Genomic DNA, 21,087 nt, shown 5'->3' with positions numbered 1-21,087 from the left:
TCCCCAGAGGTTCTTCTGGGGAGAAATTTCACAACTGATTTAGAACAGTAATTCCCACACTGGCTTTGCCATCAGTATCACCTGAGGACTTACCAACCCAATAGTTAATTCCTGGGCCCCTCCCAGAGACTCCGAGTCAGGCCAAGGGGTGAGACCCTGGTGATCAGGACGCAGCTGGTCACGAAGATGCTTTCAGGGAATCCCCCAAAGACCTGCCTGGGGGAGAAGCTGAACCACCTCACCACTGCACAGGGTGAGGCCCAGATTATGACTCTAGAGAACCCAGTTTACTATTCTGGGCACGCTCCCCTGAGAACACCGAGCGGGGCCGGGGCCGGGGCCGGGGGCAGGGGGTGGGGATGGGGATGGAGAGTGGGGAGGGAAAGGACAGGCCTTCCCTCCGTTCACAAAAGGAGCCCACAGAGCCCCAGTCCTAGGCACAACACAGTGTTCTGCTGAGCCGGTGACGGCCCAGTGCCCCCTTCGCATCCTCCAGGGGTCACTCTCGGAGGCCACCCCGGCCACCCAGGATTGTCGCTAGGGCCAACCCAGAGCGGCTGCTCCGGCTGCGGGAGCCCGGCAGGGAGCGAGCAGGAAGGGAGCTGTGCGGTTGAGAAAAGACCTTTGTGTTGCGGACGCACACACCCCTTCTCGGAGAAAACGCCTCTGCGCCTCGCGGCATTTGGCCCAAGACCCTGCTCTGGAAAGGGCGCGACAATGAGCCGACTTTGGGTGCCGGGGAGGACGCCCGAGGCTCCGGCTAGGGTCTTGGCGCAGCGCCTGGCTGCGCCCCTCCCCAGCCCGAGCCCCAGCCCGGGAGGCTCGTGTCTCTTCCCGGTTGGGGAAAACCTGGGGCGCCCGGGTGGGTTCGGCTGTGCAGGGGCGCCCCCTAGTGCCAGGCGCAGGCCGCTGCCGCTCTGCTGGAGGCTCTGAAGAGGACGAAGCCTTTCCCCGCAGGGGACCGAATTCAAGGGTAGGAAAGAGGCATCCGGGCCTCCAAGCCCCTGCCCCAGGGAGGACTGACCTCCCTGGAGGGCAGGAGGAGAGCATCTCTGGGGTGATGCTTAAAAAGGAGTCTCCAAGGAGACCCTAGGAGCCAGCCCTCCTGCCAGTGTCCTGCGCTGCGCTGCTGCCCTCCTGTGTTACTTGAGAGAAATGTCATCTGCCGTCCTGTTTAAGAAAGCTGGGACAAGGTCTAGGAGGACCTTCACCCCCGCACCAGCCCCAAAGTGGGGGCAGCCAGTTATAGGCTGGAAATGTAGATCTAGGTCCTCTCTCCGTGACCCCAGCCCTGAACATACCGAAGAGGCTGGGGCGGGACGGGGGGGGGGGGGGCACGGGCGGGCGCAGCTGAGATGGAGTCATGCACAGAGGGCCGGCTCCGCGCACCGATCAGACGCTGCCCTTATCTGGCTTCCCGCCAGAGTCATGATCGAGAAAAAAGCCAGGGCAACCAGAGGCAAAGCCACATGGCTTCCACCCTCCCGCAGGCCACACTCTTCTTTAGTCCCCAGCCGCCTGGCATGACTCACTTAGTTGGCAGCACTTTGTCAAGATGGGTTGCCAGAGCTGAGTCACAGCTGTGACCTGCCACCTAGCTCGATTCAGGTAAATGGGAAGAGAAAAAGGCAAAACCTCAGGGCCCACGAGGTGGCCTAAAGAGATACTAGCCTTTTTGTGGTTCTGTGGTGCCCACGCCAATCTCCTCACCAGGTACCCCGACTCCTGCACCTGGTAACCGAAGCCACACGCAAATGCCACAGGTGACCAGAGGTAAGGGCAGCTGGGGAGAGTCCCTGGGTGGGTATGCCCAGGTCTGACAATCCATTACACCTCTCTGTGACCCAGTCCCCCTTCCCAGCTGGCACAAATGACTGTCACCACAGCCAAGTCCAAGGCCAGCAAGGAGAACAATGCATCCTGCAGCTATCAGTATAGGTGTGGAGAGAAGCAGGCATGGGGGCCCTCAGGACAGAGGCTGGGCCAGAGCACTTCCCCACTGTTTGCTCAAGTCAAAGCTTTGGGGGAAAGCACAGGATAGTTGAGCGAACAGAGGCAGGGTGTGGGGCTGGGGCTTCCTTGTTGCAGAGGTGGAAGCTGAGAGGGCTTGGGGGGGGGGCGGGGGGGGGGGCGGGGATGCCAGCTGCTCCTGCTCCTGCTCCCTGCCCTCCTTCAATATTCAAAACCCAACCCATCCAAATAGTCAGGGAGCACCTGCTCAAGCCAGGAGGAAAAAAGACACATTGAGAACAAGAGTTTCTCCCAGAATAAAGAGACTCTACCCACACTCTATCCCCTCACTCAGACCCCACTGCCTCTCTGCCCTCTCTCCCTCCCTCTCATCACATGACCCTCTGCTTCCAGCCATTGGGTCTCTGAAAGACTCCTTTAAAACGTAGGCCAATGCCCCTCCTTCCTGACCAGGAAGTGAGCGTTTATGTGGCAATATTGCCCTGAGAGGCTCCTCCAGCTCGTCATCCTGCACACGTTTGCAGCACCAGGCTGCGTGGGGGTGTGGAGATGGGTAAGATGCTTTCATTGAGGGCCTTACAGCCCAGCTGCCCTGGCCTGGCTGGAAGCCCAGTGGGCAGTCTGCAAATTCCCCAGCCCCAGGCTGCGGTCTCTGTCACCCCTACACACTGTTCCCGCCCTGCAGTGTGTGGCTGGCCACTGGGCTGGGGTCGGGCTGAGGGGCAGCAATGCTACTCCCTCCATGCCAGACCCCGGGGTCTGCCACGGCTCTGCAGCCTGAGAGAGCTCCTTGCTTTCCAGATTCTGAGCTGGGAGACGGAAACGAAAATGGCATTTATCAAGGCAACAACCGGGTCGTCTAGCAAGGGCACTGGGCACGGAGCTCGGCAGAGACCTCTCCCCCCGCCGCCCTCTCTGTCCCCAGGTGACCCCTTCCTCCTCCTGTTTACTGAAACTGAAACAAATGTGTCTGCAGTTACCGTTTTCACCTTCTGCCACTCTCTTCTTGGGGTCTGGCTTGAGCATCTGGGACAACTGTCTCAGGCAACACAGGCGCGGGAGCCGGGCCCTACTGAGCCTCCGCAGGCTGTCCTGATGCTGCTCTCAGCCCAGAAGCCCCAGGGGCCCAGCAGCCCTGACAGGCCCAGTGGCCTGGGGTCCCTCTGCCGAGGACACCTGTTCATGCCTCCACCAGGTGGAATCGAGCCACATATTCAATAAACTGACTTAATTCACGCAGCTTCACTGTGAGCTTCTTTCAGTCTCATTGGACAAAGGCTCGTCTCAGCTGGGAGGAGAGGGAAGCACAAACCCCTCCCCACCCCCACTGCCTGCGTCCCACCATCACTCTCAGGAGAGATGACCATCCCTGACGCCCATGGGCTAGTCTCGCTGGCTGCCTGGCTGCCCCTTAGGTGCCCCCTGAGGACCTGTTTGGTGTGTGGGCCCCATGCTTCTAACTACATCTTAGGGCCGAAAAGGCTAGATCAAACAATACAAAATGCCAGAGGCTCATAAGAAAATGGTGTTTGTGTGTGTGTGTGTGTGTGTGTAAGAAAGAGAGAGAAGGGGGGAAAGCTGGGTGGCACAAACTACTGATACACGCAAAAACAGTATGCTCAGTGAAATAAGCCAGACATAGAAGACACGTCATGTGATTCTATTTATGCGCAATTTCAAGGAAAGGCAAAACTGTGGAGACAGAAGGATCGGTGGTCACGGGGGCCGGACTGGGAGCAGTGACTGGATGCCACAGCTCGGGAGGGTCTGGGGTGACAGAGGTGTCCTAAAGCCGGTCTGTGTGAATGTTTCCCCAACTGGACAAATTCGCTCAAGTTCACTAAACTGCACTTACCGTGGGTGAATCCTATGATCTAATTATAAAACAATTCTCAGTAAATTTTCTAAAATCTGGAGAAACAGAGAAAGGGGGGCGGGGTGGGGTATGATGAAGGAAACCAGGGCATCTCCCCCACCTCTGAGAGCCACACTCCCCTGACCTGGAGCGGCTGCTGCAGGTTTTGCTGCAAGGAGGGTGTCACTGGAGATGAGTTACGGTGCCGACTGGGTATTTGGATCTGCACTCGAATCACCCCAGAATCTTGTCCCATTCCTCTGTGTTCCTCAAGCAAAGCAACTAGACTACCACGAACAAGTAGATTCAACCAGGTGGCCTGCCTCCAAGATCAAAGATCAAAGCAGACACCTGTGCATGTTAACAGCACCTAGAAAAGTCATTCAAGTCGAAAACATCTCATGAAGTGAATAAAATTCCTAAGACCTCAGTTCCTCCCTTCACGAAAGGAGCCCCCAAGCTCTAACAGTTCTCTAAGGAAATGGGCCTTTATTTTTCTACTGAACAAGTCAACTGAGGAGAAAATGTTTCTCTAGGAGCCACGACTGCGAAACGGCTCAGAAGGGACAAGGCACATTTAGGAATCAGTGTGCAGAGAGCTGGACGGGGTTTGGGGTGGCCGCATGAACATCCGGACAAAGTCCACGGTCAGTGTGACTGTTGGAGGCAGCGGCACTGAGACAGTCACAGGCCCACATCCACCCGCAGGAGGTTTTTGAAAACAATCTCTTTCTACAGAAACTGTGTGTGGAGTTTTACCAACACAACCAGGAGCGCCTCCCACGAGGCCTGAGTGCACTTCTACTGACCCACGTCACCAGTGCGACCTGGTGGCAGCCCAGGGGTCCACGCTGGGGCTTCTCGTGGCCCGAGGCACCAACTGAGATCAAGTCTCATTTACTATTGGGGTGGCCAAAAAGTCGGTTACATTTCTTTTCCTGTAAAATAAATGACGTGTTTTTCATTTTCACCAAGAACTTTATTGAATTGGATATTTTGAGTGTGTCGGCTCTCTCCCACGTGGTAGAATGTTGACTGTTCTCAGCTGATGTCTCCATTTGATCGCTGTCACCTTCAGCTGGTCTCCCTGATCGTGGAGCATCGTCCAGCGAGAAATCTCCAGCACGAAACTTCGCCAGCCACTCTTGACACATTCGATCAGTCACAGCACCTCCTCCACACACTGCTCTTTTTTCACGTTTCAGTTGTGTTTTTACCTTTTTTGAAATAATAAAGCCTGATACACTGAAAACATTGTGTCTTTTCTTCCATCTTCGCTATTAAAATGGCTGCACAAAAATTCATCAAGTTCAGTAAGTTTTTTAAACGCACACTGATACGGCAGCTGTCAGAACCCAACCACACAAATGGTTTCGAACAAAGTGAAAGACAGCTAAGCCCTACTAGAGCCAGCATACAGAAAAAACCCAATGGACTTTTTCGCCAACTCAATAAAAGACGGTGACACAAATGGCTATCTTTCCCCTGGGTACTGGGGCCGATGTCACCAGAATCTACGAGGCTGCCACACAGTGGCTGGGACACAGGGTCTTTCCAAGCCTTTGGCTCTTCAGTGGGCTGGCATCACGACCCTCAAACATTTACCCCCCACCAAGTACGTGCCAGGTCGTGAGGACCCAGGAGAAAAATGCATGATGTCCACCCTCTTGGAGCTCAGTCACACGGGGGCAACAGGACACATACAGAAAAAGTCAAATGGAAAAAATGCGTCTAGGGGTGTTGCTGTGGGCTGGGCCTGAGGATAGCATTTTGCATTCGTCTTTAATCCTTGCAAGTCAGCCAGTGAGGCAGATGTCACTAACCCCCTACAAGGGAGGAAACCTGCATTAGGGTTCTCCAGAGAAACAGAACCAACAGGATTTACACAGATCTACAGAAAGAAATTTATTAGGAGGGCTGGCTCATGCAGTTACGGAAGCTGAAAGTCCCACGATCCACCACCTGCCAGCTGAAGACCCCGGGAAGCCAGTGATGTATTATGTTCCAGTTCAACCCCGAAAGCCTGAGGACCAGGAGAACCAGTGGTGTGCGTGGGTCCTGTCTAGGTCCAGGGGTCCACGAACCAGGACTGCAGCTGCCCGAGGGCAGAAGATGATGGCCCAGCTCACGCAGAGAGAGAACTTGCCCTCTCCCTCCCTTCAGGACCTCAGCAGATGGAAGGACGTCCACCCGCACTAGGGAAGCGATGTCCCCCACACAGTCCACCAGTTCAAATGCCAGTCTCTTCGGGAAACACCCTCACACACCCTCTCAGAGGTAATGCTTCACCTTGGCCCTGTTGAGTGGACACATAAAACGAACCATCACAAAATCTACGCTCAAGGAAGTTACGTGCCCCAGTGTGCAGGGCGCTTGTCAGCCTGTTGGCCGAGGCCTGCTTCTGGCTGACAGAGAACATCCTCAACCAGCTCTGAAGTGAGGGGGATAAGGGAAAGGGCCGTGAAGGATGGTGGGCCCAGGCAAGCAGAGAGGCAGGGGAGGGAAGGACAGGCCAGGAACAGAGATGTGGGCAGGAGCAGCTGGCTAGAATGGGGTCACTGGGTGGGGGAGCCCGTCCCCCACCCCCTTGCCCACATCCACGGTCAGGCCAGGAAGCTGAGGGCCCACACACAGCTGTAGGGAGCCACCAAAAGCCGCCAGCCCAGACTGGAGAGATGCAGAAAGTGACACCTGGAAGAGCAGGCAGGAGGAGAAGGGAAGAGAGCACCCTGCTGCTCAGTGGCTTGGGGAGGGCCGACTTCACGGGGGAAATGCATGTGAGCATTAACCTATCCAAGAGCTTGTCTGTCTATACAGCAGCCGAGCCCCGCCGCGCATCTCTGTGCATCCTCTTATCCACATCACACCCCAGGGTCCCACCCCAGCCCAGGCCACCTAAGTGGCCCCGGCTTTTTCAAAGTTCTCTCCCTGCCACCACGCTGTTAGGAAAGACCAACACTAGTACTGTGTTTGCTAACCAAGGAAATCTGAAGAAGAGTTTCACTTTTATGAAAAAAGGCACAAAACGACAATAGTGTTCAGTGTTAGTTTTGCAGCGGGCCTTTGCAGCGGGCCCTTGCAGCAGTGAGAGCACGCCGGTCCCCGGGGAACTGCGCTCGGCAGCCCAGCCTCCAGCCACTGGAGCCCTGAACTGAGTCTGTGAGGGTCGTGCTCCGTCTGGACTTGCTCTGTGCCCCTGTCAGCAGGATGCGCCCTAAGGTGTCAGAAAAGCCTGACAGTGCCGCAAAGATGTCACACTCGGTGTAAAACTGGACATAAGGGAGCATTTGGATCACGGTGAATGAAATAAAGACCTGATGTACTCATTGAATTTGGGGTCTCGGGGTGCTCACCTTCACTGAGTCTGTCTGACCTACATGTGTTCATAGGAACACTGTACTTCAGGAAAGCTGGGGCGACCTGTCGCTGCCTTGGAAGGGAAGCCATGGAACAAAAGGAAAGAGATTCATTCTTAGCCCCGAAACTCAAAAAAGAGGTTTCTAGAACCCTGACGACAGGGTGAGACAAAGTTCTTGCGTCTCAGAGCCTGACTGCGAGGTTGCAAAGAGGGGTAGGGGGCTCTCCAGCACTCGCTGCCCACCCCTGACACTTTCTATAGCGCAGTAAGGGTGAAGGAGAGGCGGGCAGGGCAAGTTCCTCTCTTTGTGCTTCAGTTTGCTCATCTGCCAAAGCTCTAAAGCACCTACCTCCTGGAGTGTTGAGAGAATAAAGGGAGTCAACTCACGACAATCAGTTAGAACAGGGCAGCACCAGTAACCACTCAACAAACATTTTCGTCACTATCCTCACCATGGAGGGACGAATGGTGTGTCTGGAGCAGGGACGGGAATCTCCTGCGGCCCCAGTGAGGGGAAAGACACCACCCACAGCTTCCCAAGCCCCGGGGAGACACAGACGGTGTTTCTGCCTCAGCTCACAGGGACACATGACAACGAGGACAAAATCCCTGGACATCCATAGACCTCAGAACTTTGAGGAGGAAAGGAGAAAAGGGCAACTGGATGAGAAAACCTCCACTGACCAGCATTTCCCAATACGAGCTAAAATGGAAGTTCTGCCATCGGCCAGTACAGAAGAGTCCTTTTTTTTTTTTTTTGCACTGACTGCCAGCACCAACTCCATTTCAGTCGGGAAGTGCCGGCTTGTGGCTTCTTCCTTTCTCTCCAGGGCTGGTGCCCTGCCTGCTCTTGCAGATGAGGGTGGACTAAAATCTGCAGCTCAAGATTGAAGTCAGCCTTTTCCTGGGGCTCTGGGCAGCCCAGCCCGTAAGATTAAGAACATCTGGGTACTTATATCTCATGCTGGTCCCCCTGGCGGCCTCTCCGTACTTGTCCCCACTCCTCTCCCTGTGCCCCCCTCTTCCCACCTTCCTTTCTTGGGGTCCTCCCTCCAGGTGAGATCTTTACCTTGCCCCTGCGGCAGACTCCGCCCTCGTGCTCAAGGCCGCCCGGCAGGCTCGGGCGGCTCCGTTCCAGGAGAGCCATGTGGTGTGGCTGGCCGGCTCCCCACCCCCGCAGCCTCCGAGCGCTGCCCACTGGGCCAGGCCCGCTCTGCCAGGACACCTGGGAGGCGGCATCTCTGCCTTGACAAGAGGAGGTTGTTAAAAGGCCTGACACTGCTCTCCCGTCCATTCATGGATTCAGCCACCTGTCACTGAATGTCCAGGTGGCCAGAGCTGAGCCGGTTCCTTCCTGCCAGGGAAGGCTGGGCGCTGTGCCTGCCCTCTGCCTGGCCCACGGGGATGGGTCTCAGGGCATGCCCCTCCCCGCAGAGATGGCATGTGGAGGAGGTGCTGGTGCTTAGCAAATTGACATGAGCAGAAAGGAGACTCTGTCCTGCACTCTGGTGACACAGGGCTATCCTGGAGCCAGAGGTAAACAGCTGGGCCCAGAGCCTTCCTCCTTCCCTTTGCCACCTCTGGTAGTGGGGAGCTTCCCAGCAAGGAGGCACAGAACAAGTCTGGGGGGCCCCCCAAAGCCTGCGAGGCTGTCTGAACCCCTAGTGGGTGGAGCAGGGATCCAGCAGAGGGGAGTGAGGACAGGTATTTCTGGAGCAATTTAAACCTCTGGACAGTCAACCAGCCACTGCTTCCAGGAAGCCTGGGGCATTTGAATCCTCACTTCCCCAGCTGCCCCCCACCCACCCTGGGAGCCTGTAACCCTGCCTTCACCCCTCAGCTTTTCCCTCCCAAATCAAGGGCTTTTGCCCCAGGGTGACGACTCCCTACAGCTGAGCTATGGGCCATGACTGGGGATTTAACCCCAAAAGGAAGCTGCAGAAGGGCCTTAGACTTGAGCTCAGCCTTGGACTCAGAAAATGGCTGGATAAGAACAGGGTGAAACTTCTCAATGCGTATCTTTCTTAGGTCATTTAGGCTTTGAACCACGTGGTACTATTGCCTACTCAGAGCAGGAGAGACTTGTTTTTAAAAGTCAGGAACAAAGTACAATGCGCACACAATCTGACCACCACAAGCCAAAACACCTTCTTAAAAGGTCAATCGGATTAGCCATTCCCACTGACTTCCCATTCTGCTTAAACCAACACCCATGCTCTCCACCACTGGGCGGCTGTGCCCCTGCCAACTGCCCCGTCTCTGCCCCTCCACGTCCCCACCCCCAGGTCCAGCCAGCCTGGCCTCCCAGTAGGTCCCCTAAAGCTCCAGGACCCCCATTAATAGCGCCGTGGGCACCTGCTGTTCCTGGTGCCTGGGACCTGGCCTCCCTGTCTGCACTGTTCACCCCTCACCCCCCTCTGGTGAGACCCTCCCCAACCAACGTCCAAACCAGCACACCCTCCCCTCGGCTGGCTTTAGCCTTCCTCACAGCACCTGGCTGACCTGGCAGAGTGGACCCTCCTGTGTTGGCAGGGCTGTCTCTTTGTTCCTTACTGTGTCCCTGGCTCAGGTATCCTCTGAATGAGTGAAGGCGGGTCGGGGAAGTCTGGCGATCCATTCCCCTGCCTCTGGGTGGTTTCAGATCCCAAGCTCCCAAGGTCAAGTGTGTGCCTTCCTGACGCTCACTCAAAAGCTGCCCTGGAAGGTGGATGGTGTGGAGCCCCCACCCAGGGCTGCCCTGGGCACCCCGAATGCTCCCCTCAGAGCCACAGCCCAGAAATAACAGTAACAGCTGACGCTCGTGGGTTCTTACTGCATGAGCTCGAGGTGCTGCGCTAACTGCTTTGCACAGGTGACCTCACTTAATCCTCCACCACCCGCCAAGCAGCCCTCACAGGTGGGTCCTGTTCTCCCATTTTACGGCTGCTGGACGTTGAGCTGTCACTCAAGCTCACACCCACGCAACTCCCCAGGAACAGAGGGGGGAGCAGGCCCAGAAAGGTGAGGTCCCAGAAGAAGAGACTGGAGTGAAGGTGTCCCCAGGGGGGCCCCGTGACAGAAGCCAAATGGTGCACTACAGAAATAACGAGTGATGCCAGCTAAAATATGACATTTATCTCTTAAGTGATATGAGGAACAAGGCCCACCACAGGACACAGCAGGAACCCCTCTCTCAAGCCTCTTAAAGGTGTTTTATTTGTGTGCTTTTCTTTTTAGTTTTTTTTTTTACAATAATGGCACATTTTAAAAAGAACTACAAAAAAGGACCATGTCTCTGAGTCCATGTTCACATTGTCTTGCTCGGTGGCACCAGGACTGGCCGTACACTCCACTGGGGCTGGGATCCCGGCCTCTCGGAAAGGCAGAGTCAGCTCCCTTGCACGGGGCCTCGCCAGGAGCACGGGTGCTGTTCCTCTGGACCCCGCTAGAGGGCGCACACCTGGAGCTAACCCAGGCTCCCGCTTCTCTGAGGTCCCCCAGGTCTCTGGCAACCCTCTTCTCTCCCTCCAAATCAGAGCCAGGAGCTGGAAACATTAAGGAAATTATTTTGGTCCCCACAGGGGACTCTTTAGGGCCTTTTTAGAGCCCTCCCCCGACCGGCAGGAGATGACACCCCAGCCTAGCCCAGTCACTCACTTCTCGGTCCTGTCTCCAGCCCAACTGACACCACAGTGGCACCCTGGTTCTCAGGCCTGACCCAGGCCGCCCCTGCCATGCCCCAAGGCCACCCTAGCAAGCACAGGAGTGATGGATGTTTGGACTCCTCAAGTTGACCCCCACTAAGAATAAGAGGACTCCCCAAACCCCAGGGCCCTGGCTCAGAAGGGCTTAGTGAGAAGCGAGGCAAGGGGCTGGGGTAAGGGGCTCAGAGCTGAGGCTGCCAGGTGGGAAGGAGAAAAGCGACAGGAGCTGGCTGAGGGCTCTGCGGGGCTCCTCAGGCTCCACAGTGAGAAGGGGGTCCCGGGACTTGGTCAGCAGGCCTGGGCAGGGGGGTCTAGGGAGAAAAAGGCAGAAAGAGGCTTTGTCCTGCCTCTGGTTACTGTGGGGGCACAAGTCCAGGTCAAGACCTTAGACCTTAGAACCCCCAAAAAGGAAAACACCACGCTGCACTCAACCAGGTCTCGGTCCAGCCCTCGAGGGAGGGAGGGAACCTACCAGCCCAGGCCATGCCCAGCCCCAGCGCCGATAGCAGCTCCCAAGGATACCCCTCCACAGGCCACCTGCCCTGGTGGCTGGGATGGGGAGGGCCCAGCAGACCCAGCTCCTCCCGCCCGGGCCCTGCCCATGCCCTTGGCTCTACTCCTGCTGCTCGTTCATTTCCATGTCAGACACCAGAATGTTCTTCTCCGTGGCCTCGCCGGGGCTGGAGGAGCTTCGGCTGTAGCGTGCGCCCTCAAAGGCGCCACGCTCGACACTCTGTCGCCGCCGGTAGAGGATCAGGGCCGCGGTCACCAGGGCCAGGAGCAGAAGCACTGCCATCAGCACCACCACCAGGGCCGCCGGGTTCTCCGGGAGCGCTGCTGCACCAAGACGGACACTCAGTCAAGAAGCCCTGCCATTGGCCCCCCTCCCAAAATGCAGGGGAAGGGAGTCTCGGCCTTGCCTTCCACTCACCTGATGGGGAGAAGCGTCTCTCTTCAGCTGCGAGGAAGAGGGAGGGACCAGTGAACGGCAGTAGTGGCGGTGGTAATGTGGTAGAACCAACAGCAAACATGGACAGCGCCCCCGAGAGCCAGACCCTTTCCTTAGCTCGTTTCATCTTGTAGGTACTGTTATTATCCCCATTTTACACACGAGAAAACTGAGGCCAGAGTTTAAGTAACTTGCCCAAGGTCACAAAGTTGGTAAGTGGTTTGCCCAGGGCTTGAACCCTGTCCCCGCCCTTAGTTACTACAAAATTACGGGTTTACTGTCTAGCTTGGAAATTTGTAGAGAGAGCCAGTCCTTCCTACAGGCCAATACAACCCTCCCCAGGGGAGGGTTCTGGCAGCCCCAGACCTGTCTGCTCATGCCTTCCCCTGCACTGTCTACTGCAGAATGAGGATCAGCTCCTGGCCCCACCCTAGTGCCAGCTTCCTGGGGATGGGAGGAGGCTGGACGGCGTGCCTGCCAGGGCGCTCACCCCGAGGGAGCTTGCAGACCACGCCCATGGTGATGTTGGTGCACGCGCCAGGCCGCCACAGCCCGCTGCTGCTCTGGATCCAGTAGCAGCTGTTGTGGCTCAGCATGCTGGGGCTCAGGCCGGGGGGCCCCCAGTTGGAGTAGTTCACAGCGGTGTTGTCCTGCCAGACCAGGGTGCCTCCTGTGGGAAAGAAGGCACTGAGGGGCACAGGGGAGGACAGACAAGGCGGGGGGGCGGGGGGCGGAGAGCAAGCCTGTTCTGGAACCCACTCCCCCCTCCCAAAAGTCCTCACCCCCACCACGCCCGGGTGAAAGGCATCCCCCCCAGAGCCTGAGGCCTTACCCTCCCCAACCCCCACACAGGGTACCCACCTTTGGGGTTGAAGTTCATGCCGAGCCAGGCGCCCCGACTCTGGCCCTCGAAGCTCTGAAGGTGCTCCCAGACAAACACATTCTCCATCTCATCCCGAATGGACAGGACTGTCCCACCCACTGGACACAGGGGAGGTCCACGTCAGGACAGGCGGGTCTCCCTGGGGTAGCTGAGCCCCCAGAGGCCCCACCCCACTCTGGCAGCCAACCAGAGGACGGCGTGGAGTCCCTGCATTTATGTGCACGCAGTAGGAGCACATCGAGTCATGTGTGGTCTATGGGAACGTGACGGGGCACTTGGGTGTGAATGTCCACAGGAAGAGGGGATCATGGGGACTGCATTCATGGGAAGGGGTCCCCGCCCGAAACGCCAGAGTGGGCTCCAGCCGGCCCTGCGCACCTTGCCGGCAGCGCTGCAGTGCCTCCTTGTGTCCCAGCCGCAGCTCCATGTGGAAGGAGTAACAGTGCTCCCGGAAGGGAATCCACGCAGAGTCGGCCAGGTCCTGGGGACAGCTGCCATGGTAGCTTATTCTTCGGGGAGGAGGGGGCCCTGAGGGGGTGCAGAACTGAGGAAGTGGCCCAGGGTCCTCCCCGAACAGTCTGCATCTTGGCCACCCCTCCACCACAGCGGGGGAGCACTCACCACTGTGAAGTCCACACACAGCCCCCTGCAACTTGGTTTCACAGCTGGTGGTGCGCCAGGCCCCGTCCACATCCACGTAGGCACAGCCTCCTATATGCTGGGGCTCCCTGTCCTGCCAGCCCACGTAGCTCAGTGGCTCCTCAGAGACCCAGGAATACCGCCGGGAGCCCTGGGCAGGAGGGGCTATCAGGGTGGGATGAAGGAGACCAGCCAGGGAGGTGGGGCCAGGGAGGGCAGGGGGCTAGGAAGGGACAAGGAGGGAAATCGGGGGAGTCTGGGAGCCCACCTCTTCACTGGCCAGCCCGATCCAGAGTGGCGTGCGCAGCCCTCGGGCGGCCAGTGTGAGGAAGGCCTGGGTGTAGGGGTCAGGCACGTGTGCCAGGCTGGAGTTGCGGCTCTCACACAGCAAGAGGGCGTCGTGCCAGCTCAGTGGTTTCTTCAGCAGCCGGAAGGTGCCGTTGAGGTAGGAGAGCTCAGTACCAGGGGCAGGGGGTGATGCTGCTGGGGATGGGCTCAGCAAGGGGTCTACAGGAAGGAGACAGGGCTCAGGCAGGCTCTGCCTCCCCCACCTGGTTCCCAGGCATGAGGCTAGGGCAGTGCCAGACGTTGGGCAGAGACCAGGCCTCCAATGGGCACAGCGCTTGAAGACTGCCAGTGACTATTAGCCACTGTTATGATTAAAGACATACTCTTGCCAATAAATCGAGGAGCAAGCTAGAGCCCTCACCTATTCCTACCCAGGCACCCGGGGCAGCGGGACCTGAGCATGGAGCTGCAGGCACCTCAGACGGAACCTCAGGTGGCTTGACACCACGGACGCCTATGGCCTGGTTTCCCTGGTCAGCCCCTCACACCCAAACCTGCCTCCTGAGACCCCTCAGTGCTCATCGCCTTTCCCTCTGACTGGCACTGGGCCTTTCTGCCCCTGCACTTCCCAAGCGGCCAGGAGACTCTGGAGGTGAGGTCAGGAATCACACTTCATTCCTCCTGGCAGAACCTTTGCATCTAGCCCAGTGCTGGGGTGTCCGAGTTCCCTGGTGACACACACCTGTGCCCTTCTGACAGATGAAGCCATGTGTCTCCTCCGTGCAGCTCCGATCATCCCAGCGGCCAGTGAAGTGGGTTGAGGGGCTGTGCAGGACCACCGCACAGCTGGTCTGGGGGAAAGGAGCTGCTCAGGGGAGCCCCCACAGCTGCCTCCACCTTGTGCCACTGCCCCTAAAAGGCACTATCAGCAAAGAGGCTGGAAGAGGGGGGACCCGGAGGGGTGAAGGCAAGCACTGCAAGCTAGGGCAGTGGGGCAGAGGGTGGGTGGCAAAGGAGAGGGGGAGGGGCTTCCTCACCGGTATGTTGCCACTGGCAGCAGGGCTAGGGCCCGAGGGCTCCCCTGGCGCCCAGTTGGCGAATAGCACGGGCTCTTGCTCCACCCACTGGAAGTCCCTCTGCGAGGCATGGAGGCCGATCCAAAGGTCAAAAGTCACATTGGGCAGGCTGGCTGTGATGAATGCTACAGTCCCCAAAAGAGAGTCATGAACAAACAGGCAGCCCATGCTCACGCTGCACTAGCCATTTTAGGGGACTGGGTCCAAGGACACGGGGGCCTCCCCTGGGGCCGGCCCTACCTTGCTCTAAGGGGTTGGCAATGGTGACCAGTTGGGCTTCTTGCTGTTCACAGGAGAACTGTGCCTCTGACCACTTCACCCGGTCCTGGGGGGCCTGGCCCTGGACTCGGAAACACTGGGGAAAGAGGGACAGGTGTGATGTCCAGCTCCGTCTCCCTGTCCCACAAACCCAGAAACGCCCCTGAGTGCCCCCTCAGCAGCAGGCCCTGGGGAGGCCTTGGGGACTCTCAGAACCAAGACATCAGGGTCTCCTGGGGCAAGTCTCCAGCACCCTCACAATCTGGCGCAGCAGACCACACACAGCTGCCCACACTTGGGGAAGTGTTAGTGGGAGGGTTTCTTTGGGCCACCAACACTCTTCTCTGTATGGGAACAGCACCTGGGCCAGGCACTGGGAGGACCGACAAGGTCCGTCTCACTTTCTGCTAAATGTCCTCAGAAGTGTTGTCTGAAATCTGTTATCTTGCCCTTTGAACATACATGATTATCTCTGGATACTTTTATCTCTTCTTCAATTTATTTATTTGTAGAGAGAGGGGGAGGGAAGGAGACAGAGAGGGAGAGAAACATTGATATGTGAGAGATACCTCCATAAGTCCCCTTTCACATGCCCCCAGCCAGGGACCCGGCCAGCAACCCAGGCATGTGCCCTGACTGGAAATGGAACCCACAGCCTTTCCATTTGCAGGCTGGCACTCAATCCACTGAGCCACCCCAGCCAGGGCTTGTCTTTATTTTGTACAACCTTTGTGAGGGAGCAGGTTCTAACTCCCGTAATTTTATGTTTCTCTTTCCCCACCTTCATTACTTCAGTAAGGTCAAAGGAACCTCCTGTGGGGGAAATCTTTACCAAGTGAAGACTGTTTCTTTGAAAACAAATTATTTACAGTAATTTTCTGCTCAGAGGCAGTGCCATCGGGGAGAAAGAATGGATGTAAAATACATTCTGTTTTAAACCAGGTGGAAGAAGCCAAGAGAATATGTTTTTGGAAAAATTTAATGAAATGAGAAAATGTTCAAAATACAACACTAACCAAAAAAACTAGGTAGGAAATTGTGTTATTTAGTACAAACTCAGTTACGTGGGAAAAGACGGGGAGGGAAGTGACAAACACTGATAGTGCCTGTCTCTGGAGAGTGTGAGGTTTTTTTTTCTTTCTATATTTTCCAAAGTTTTAATAATACATGTCTTACTTTTGTTTTAATAGAAAAGGTATAATAATCACTTGAGTATTTTCTAAAATATATTTTATTGATTATGCTATTACAGTTGTCCCATTTCCCCCCTTCACTCCCCTCCACCCTGTACACCCCCTCCCACCCACATTCCCCCTCTTTAGTTCATGTCCATGCATCTTACATGTAAGTTCTTTGGTTTCTCCGTCTCCTATACTATTCTCACCCTCACCCTGTCTATTTTCTACCTACTGTCTATGCTACTGGTTCTCTGTACCTTTTCCCCCTCTCTCCCTCTCCCACTCCCCCGCTGATAACCCTCCATTTCTGTTGTTCTGTTCCTGTTCTAGTTGTTTGCTCACTTTGCTTTTGTTTTTATTTTAGGTGTGGTTGTTAATAACTGTGAGTTTGCTTTTTACTGTTCATATTTTTATCTTCTTTTTCTTAGATAAGTCCCTTTAACATTCCATATAATAAGGGCTTAGTGACAATGAACTCCTTGAACTTAATCTTATCTGAGAAGCACTTTATCTGCCCTTCCATTCTAAATGAAAGCTTTGCTGGATAGAGCAATCTTGGGTGTAGGTCTTTGGATTTCATGACTTCAAATACTTCTTTCCAGCCCCTTCTTGCCTATAAGGTGTCTTTTGAGAAATCCGCTGACAGTCTGCTGGGAACTCTTTTGTAGGTGACTGTCCCTTTGTCTCTTGCTGCTTCTCAGATTCTCTCCTTATTTTTAATCTTGGGTAATGTAATTATGATGTACCTTGGTGTGTTCCTCCTTGGGTCCAACTTCTTTGGGACTCTGAGCTTCCCGAACTTCCTGAAAGTCTATTTCCTTTGCCAGACTGAGGAAGTTCTCCCTCATTATTTGTTCAAACAAGTTTTCAATTTGTTGCTCTTCTCCTTCTGGTACCCCTGTGATTCAGATGTTGGAATGTTTAAAGATGTTCCGGAGGTTCCCAAGCCTGTCTTCATTCTTTTGAATTCTTGTTTCTTCATTCTTTTCTGGCTGAATATTTCTTTCTTCCTTCTGGTCCACACTGTTGATTTGAGTCCCAGTTTCCTTCCAATCACTATTGATTCCCTGTACATTTTCCTTTATTTCACTTAGAATAGCCTTCATTTTTTCATCTAATTTGTGACCAAATTCAACCAATTCTGTGAGCATTCTGATTACCAGTGTTTTGAATTATGCATCTGATAGGTTGGCTATATCTTTGTCACTTAGTTATATTTTTTCTGGAGCTTTAATCTGGTCTTTCATTTGAGCCTTTTTTTTTTTGTCTCAACCCACCTGTTACATAGTGAGGGGCAGAGCCTCAGGTGTTCACCCGGGGCAAGCCAGTTGCTGTATGTGGGGCAGGGGTCCGAGAGGGAACAATGGCACTTGCTCCGCTCTCTGCCGGCTTTTAGTCACTTCCCCCACTTCCCACAAGCAAAGTGGGCCCTTCTGTTGCTGATTCCCTGGTGGGTGGGTTTGTGTATGTTCTAGGACCCTGTGGGTCTCTCCAATGAACTCTCCTGTGAGGCTAGGAGTCTCTCCCAGTCGTTGCTGCCTCAACCCCACAGGTGTTTTCAATCAGTGTTTTGAGGCTTTATTTCCCCGAGCTGGGACCCTGGGTTGTGCAGTCCATCCTGCTCCCCAGTTGTTCCTCCCAGTTTATCTGCATGTGAATGTGGGACCAACTGCTCCACCAGCTGCTGCCTTGCCCTCCCTGCTCCACAATTTGCCACCTCACTGGGTTTGCCAGCCACCACTTTGCCACAAGTCCTCTCCGTCAAGCTGCCTGACTCCACCCCTCCTACCGGTCTGGATGAATGTGTCTTCTTCAACTCTTTGGTTGTCAGACTGCCACACAGTTTGACTTTCTGGCAGTTCTGGTTGCTTTTTGTTTTTAATTATTGTATTCCTTCTTCTGGTTGTGCAAGGACGCACAATGTGTCTACCTATGCCTCCATCTTGGCCGGAAGTCTCACTTGAATATTCTGAGAGGAAGAGCTCCATGACACTAAGCGTCTGGCTGCACTCCAGTGTGAGACAAAGACCGATGGATCACATGACCTAAGGCCACCTGACCTAAAACTCACAGTCCTGCAAGGAAGCCCGGCTGAGGCCCATGCCCACGATGGCAGCACAGACAATAAGGAAACGATGGCCTGCCCTTCCTGGAATCAGCTTCTTCCAGCTACTTGTAAAAACAATGAAGGTCTACTCAGGTCTGATCAATCAGCCCAGGACGCAATCAGCCACTTTTGGAAGGAAATTCACACTTGAGGGACCATTTCAGAAACATGTTTAGCAGGGTGGCTCCGTTGGTTGGAGTGTGGTCCCCATACATTTAAATTGTGGGTCTGATCCCCAGTCAGGGCACATACAAGAAGCAACTAACAAGCGCATCAGTAAGTGGAGGGGACAAATTGACGTTTCTCTCTTTCTCTCTCTCTCTCTCTCTCCACTTCCTCTCTATCTAAAACAAACCAGCATATAAAATATTTAAAATAATGACTTGTTCAGAAACATATCCATTTCTAATTAATTTTATTGCCCCAAACTTCCCTATCTGCACACTCAAAACACTTGGGAAGAAAACTTTCTGAATGTATTTTTTAAAAAAATAACCTACTTGATCAAGTCTCCTGATTAGTTTATGAGGCAGATTAGTTTAAAATGCAGAAATTTACTAGCCAATTTAAAAAAACCCTTCGTGCCCTGGCTGGTGTAGCTCAGTAGATTGAGCTTGGGCCTGCGAACCACACGATCGCGGTTCAATTCCCAGTCAGGGCACATGCCTGGGTTGCAGGCCAGTTCCCAGCAGGGGACTCACGAGAGGCAACCATACATTGAAATTCCTCTCCTCTCTCCTTCCCTTCCCCTCTAAAGATAAATAAATCTTTGAAAAAAGAAGGAAAGAACTTGATTTAAAAAAAAACAAAACCCTTCATTTAACTGGTAAAGGACTGAAAAATGCAGAGAATGCCTGAGAAGGCCCAGCCACCAACATATGAACCTTTTCCTTTTCCCCTTCACCTATTCATCTTCTGTGAGACAACTTTTTAATCTTCCACAACCATTAAAATCGCATTTGGAAATAACTAGACCTTCCAACAAGGCCTGCGAGCCATGAACCGCACAGGGTCAGACCACGGGTCTTTCGAATGAGGGACATGCAACTGCTGTGCCCTCTGAAATTATTTAAATATTAACAGTGATTACAACTGATCATTTCTGAGTGAGCACGATTTTTTCATACTGCTAATATAGAAAAAGTTAAAAATGTAAAAATACTTCAAACTTTTCAGGAACTACTATAAAGGACACATGGACAAAACCAAGGGGGAGGGTGGAAGCAAGGGAGGGAGGTGGGGGGGGAGAAAATATGGACAACTGTAACTGAACAATAAAATAATTTAAATTTAAAAAAATACTTAAAACTTTTAGCTCATGCTTTATATTGTTTTGGTCTTACGCGTATTTTCTTATATACAACATTAATCCCATTAATATAAACATCATTTTTGTAGACACACGCATATATATAATATACACACAAACTTTGTATGTTTGTATCTTCCATCCAAGTACTAACCAGGCCTGTTTGTATCTTGTTTTACAAGTAGGAGCTCATTATCAAAATGTTTAACGACTGCTGACCTAGAAAACCACTTGGACAATGCTGTTTACTGGTGGATCAGAAGGTGCTACCACATCGGGTCACCTTCCCAGGAGTCTGGCCCTGGTACCGAGCCAAGCAGGAGAAGTTGGAGGGCACAGGCAAGAGGCCATAACGTTGATGTTGCCAAAAGGCCAGGACCCCTGAGGCTAGGCCTGCTCCTATTCACACCCTCCCCTGGATTCCCTTGCATGCCCCCCACCTCCTACCTTGTTGAGGAACTGGCTCCAGCCAGAGGGGCAGCCCCCCAGGACTGCGGGTGGCAGGTCGGGGGGCTGCGTCTTTCTGGTGCTGTTGCTGCGCTTGCAGACATAGGGCAGGGCTGTCAGGCACCTCTGGTCCCCCCAGTCCTCTGCGGAAAGGGGAAGAGAGGAGAGTCGCTGCCAGTTCAGGGCAGGGCTTGTAGCCCCCTCATCCCCTGCACTGGGAAGAGGCTGGGCTGGGGCTCAGGTCCCTGTGCCCAACTCTGAACTCAAGTTCTCTGTGGCTGCGGGACCGTAGGGACAGGCCCTCTCCTCTGTGGTCTAGACCTTGAGTTGTGGGAACTAAGAAGATGAGAAGGGACTGGCCGTCCCCGCCCAGCTTTACATTACTGCCCCCAACATCAACCCTCACCTGGGCATCTGCGCCCTCTCTGCCCCCACCTTGCCCTCACCTCGGCTGGCAGTCATGTACACGCACTTCTTATCCTTGCCGATGGGCCGAGGTTTGCCAGGTGCCCAGGAGATGAAGTTTATGATGGAACCATCTGTCCACCTGCAATGGCACCAGGCAGGGGTGACTCTAGCACTGGCCCCCGGCCTCACTGCCCCCGTATGCACCAAAGGCCATGGGAAAGGGGGAGCGGAAGGGCCCAAGTTCAGGAGCTCATCTGGAGGCTGAGAGGTGGAACTACTGTGCTCAGTGCGGCTGGGGACCCAGGGACCCTCCAGGTAAGGGCCAGCTGTCCCCAGGCACCGATTTCTCTAACTAGAGAACAAGTCTAAGACTCCCAGGGCAGGGCTCCAAGGGCAACAGCATGCCAACGCCTGTATGCTCCTGCCCTTCCTGCCTGAGTGCAGGGTGCGTGGGCCCTGCACACAATGAGGCCCCTTCCGGACCATCGTGGGTACTTGCCCACGTCCCGAGGGGGCCTTATTCCTGAGGGACTCCAGCATAATATGAGTTGCCAGGACTTAGTGCCTGATAATGTGCTGGGTGCTATGCTAAGGACTTCACATACCTTATTTCTAATCCTCACAACAATCCTCCCAAGCAGGCCTCATTGTTCTCATGTTCCGATGAGAAAATTGAGG

General features: G+C 54.6%; 2 protein-coding genes across 3 annotated transcripts in view; one reads left to right on the top strand and one right to left on the bottom strand.

Moving 5' to 3' along the window:
* Positions 1-2,909, top strand: part of MARCHF10 (membrane associated ring-CH-type finger 10) — an 82,522-nt gene extending 79,613 nt beyond the window's left edge. The window contains exons 11-12 of the mRNA XM_037070235.1: positions 1,714-1,773; positions 2,773-2,909. Coding sequence (XP_036926130.1) covers positions 1,714-1,773; positions 2,773-2,834 — 122 coding nt within the window. The 3' untranslated portion in view covers positions 2,835-2,909. The remainder of the gene's footprint in view (positions 1-1,713; positions 1,774-2,772) is intronic.
* A 2,690-nt stretch (positions 2,910-5,599) lies between these two features.
* MRC2 (mannose receptor C-type 2) overlaps positions 5,600-21,087 on the bottom strand; it is a 58,000-nt gene continuing 42,512 nt past the window's right edge. The window contains exons 19-31 of one of the 2 annotated variants that reach the window (XM_037069848.1): positions 20,448-20,548; positions 20,002-20,144; positions 14,943-15,057; positions 14,664-14,827; positions 14,369-14,477; positions 13,607-13,845; positions 13,321-13,489; positions 13,078-13,227; positions 12,678-12,797; positions 12,307-12,486; positions 11,799-11,825; positions 9,687-11,704; positions 5,600-5,652 (exon numbers count right to left, since the gene is read on the bottom strand). In XM_037069848.1, the coding sequence (XP_036925743.1) occupies positions 11,481-11,704; positions 11,799-11,825; positions 12,307-12,486; positions 12,678-12,797; positions 13,078-13,227; positions 13,321-13,489; positions 13,607-13,845; positions 14,369-14,477; positions 14,664-14,827; positions 14,943-15,057; positions 20,002-20,144; positions 20,448-20,548 (1,741 nt within the window). In that variant the 3' untranslated portion in view covers positions 5,600-5,652; positions 9,687-11,480. Of the gene's footprint in view, positions 5,653-9,686; positions 11,705-11,798; positions 11,826-12,306; positions 12,487-12,677; positions 12,798-13,077; positions 13,228-13,320; positions 13,490-13,606; positions 13,846-14,368; positions 14,478-14,663; positions 14,828-14,942; positions 15,058-20,001; positions 20,145-20,447; positions 20,549-21,087 lie in introns of those variants that run through there. The other variant, XM_037069849.1, reaches the window with a different exon arrangement.

Source organism: Sturnira hondurensis, unplaced genomic scaffold (genome assembly GCF_014824575.4).
Source record: "Sturnira hondurensis isolate 20B ecotype Veracruz unplaced genomic scaffold, ASM1482457v3 Scaffold0018728, whole genome shotgun sequence".
Classification (NCBI taxonomy): domain Eukaryota; kingdom Metazoa; phylum Chordata; class Mammalia; order Chiroptera; family Phyllostomidae; genus Sturnira; species Sturnira hondurensis.
Note: the sequence above shows the minus strand (reverse complement) of the source record. Positions and strands in the feature narration are given on the sequence as shown.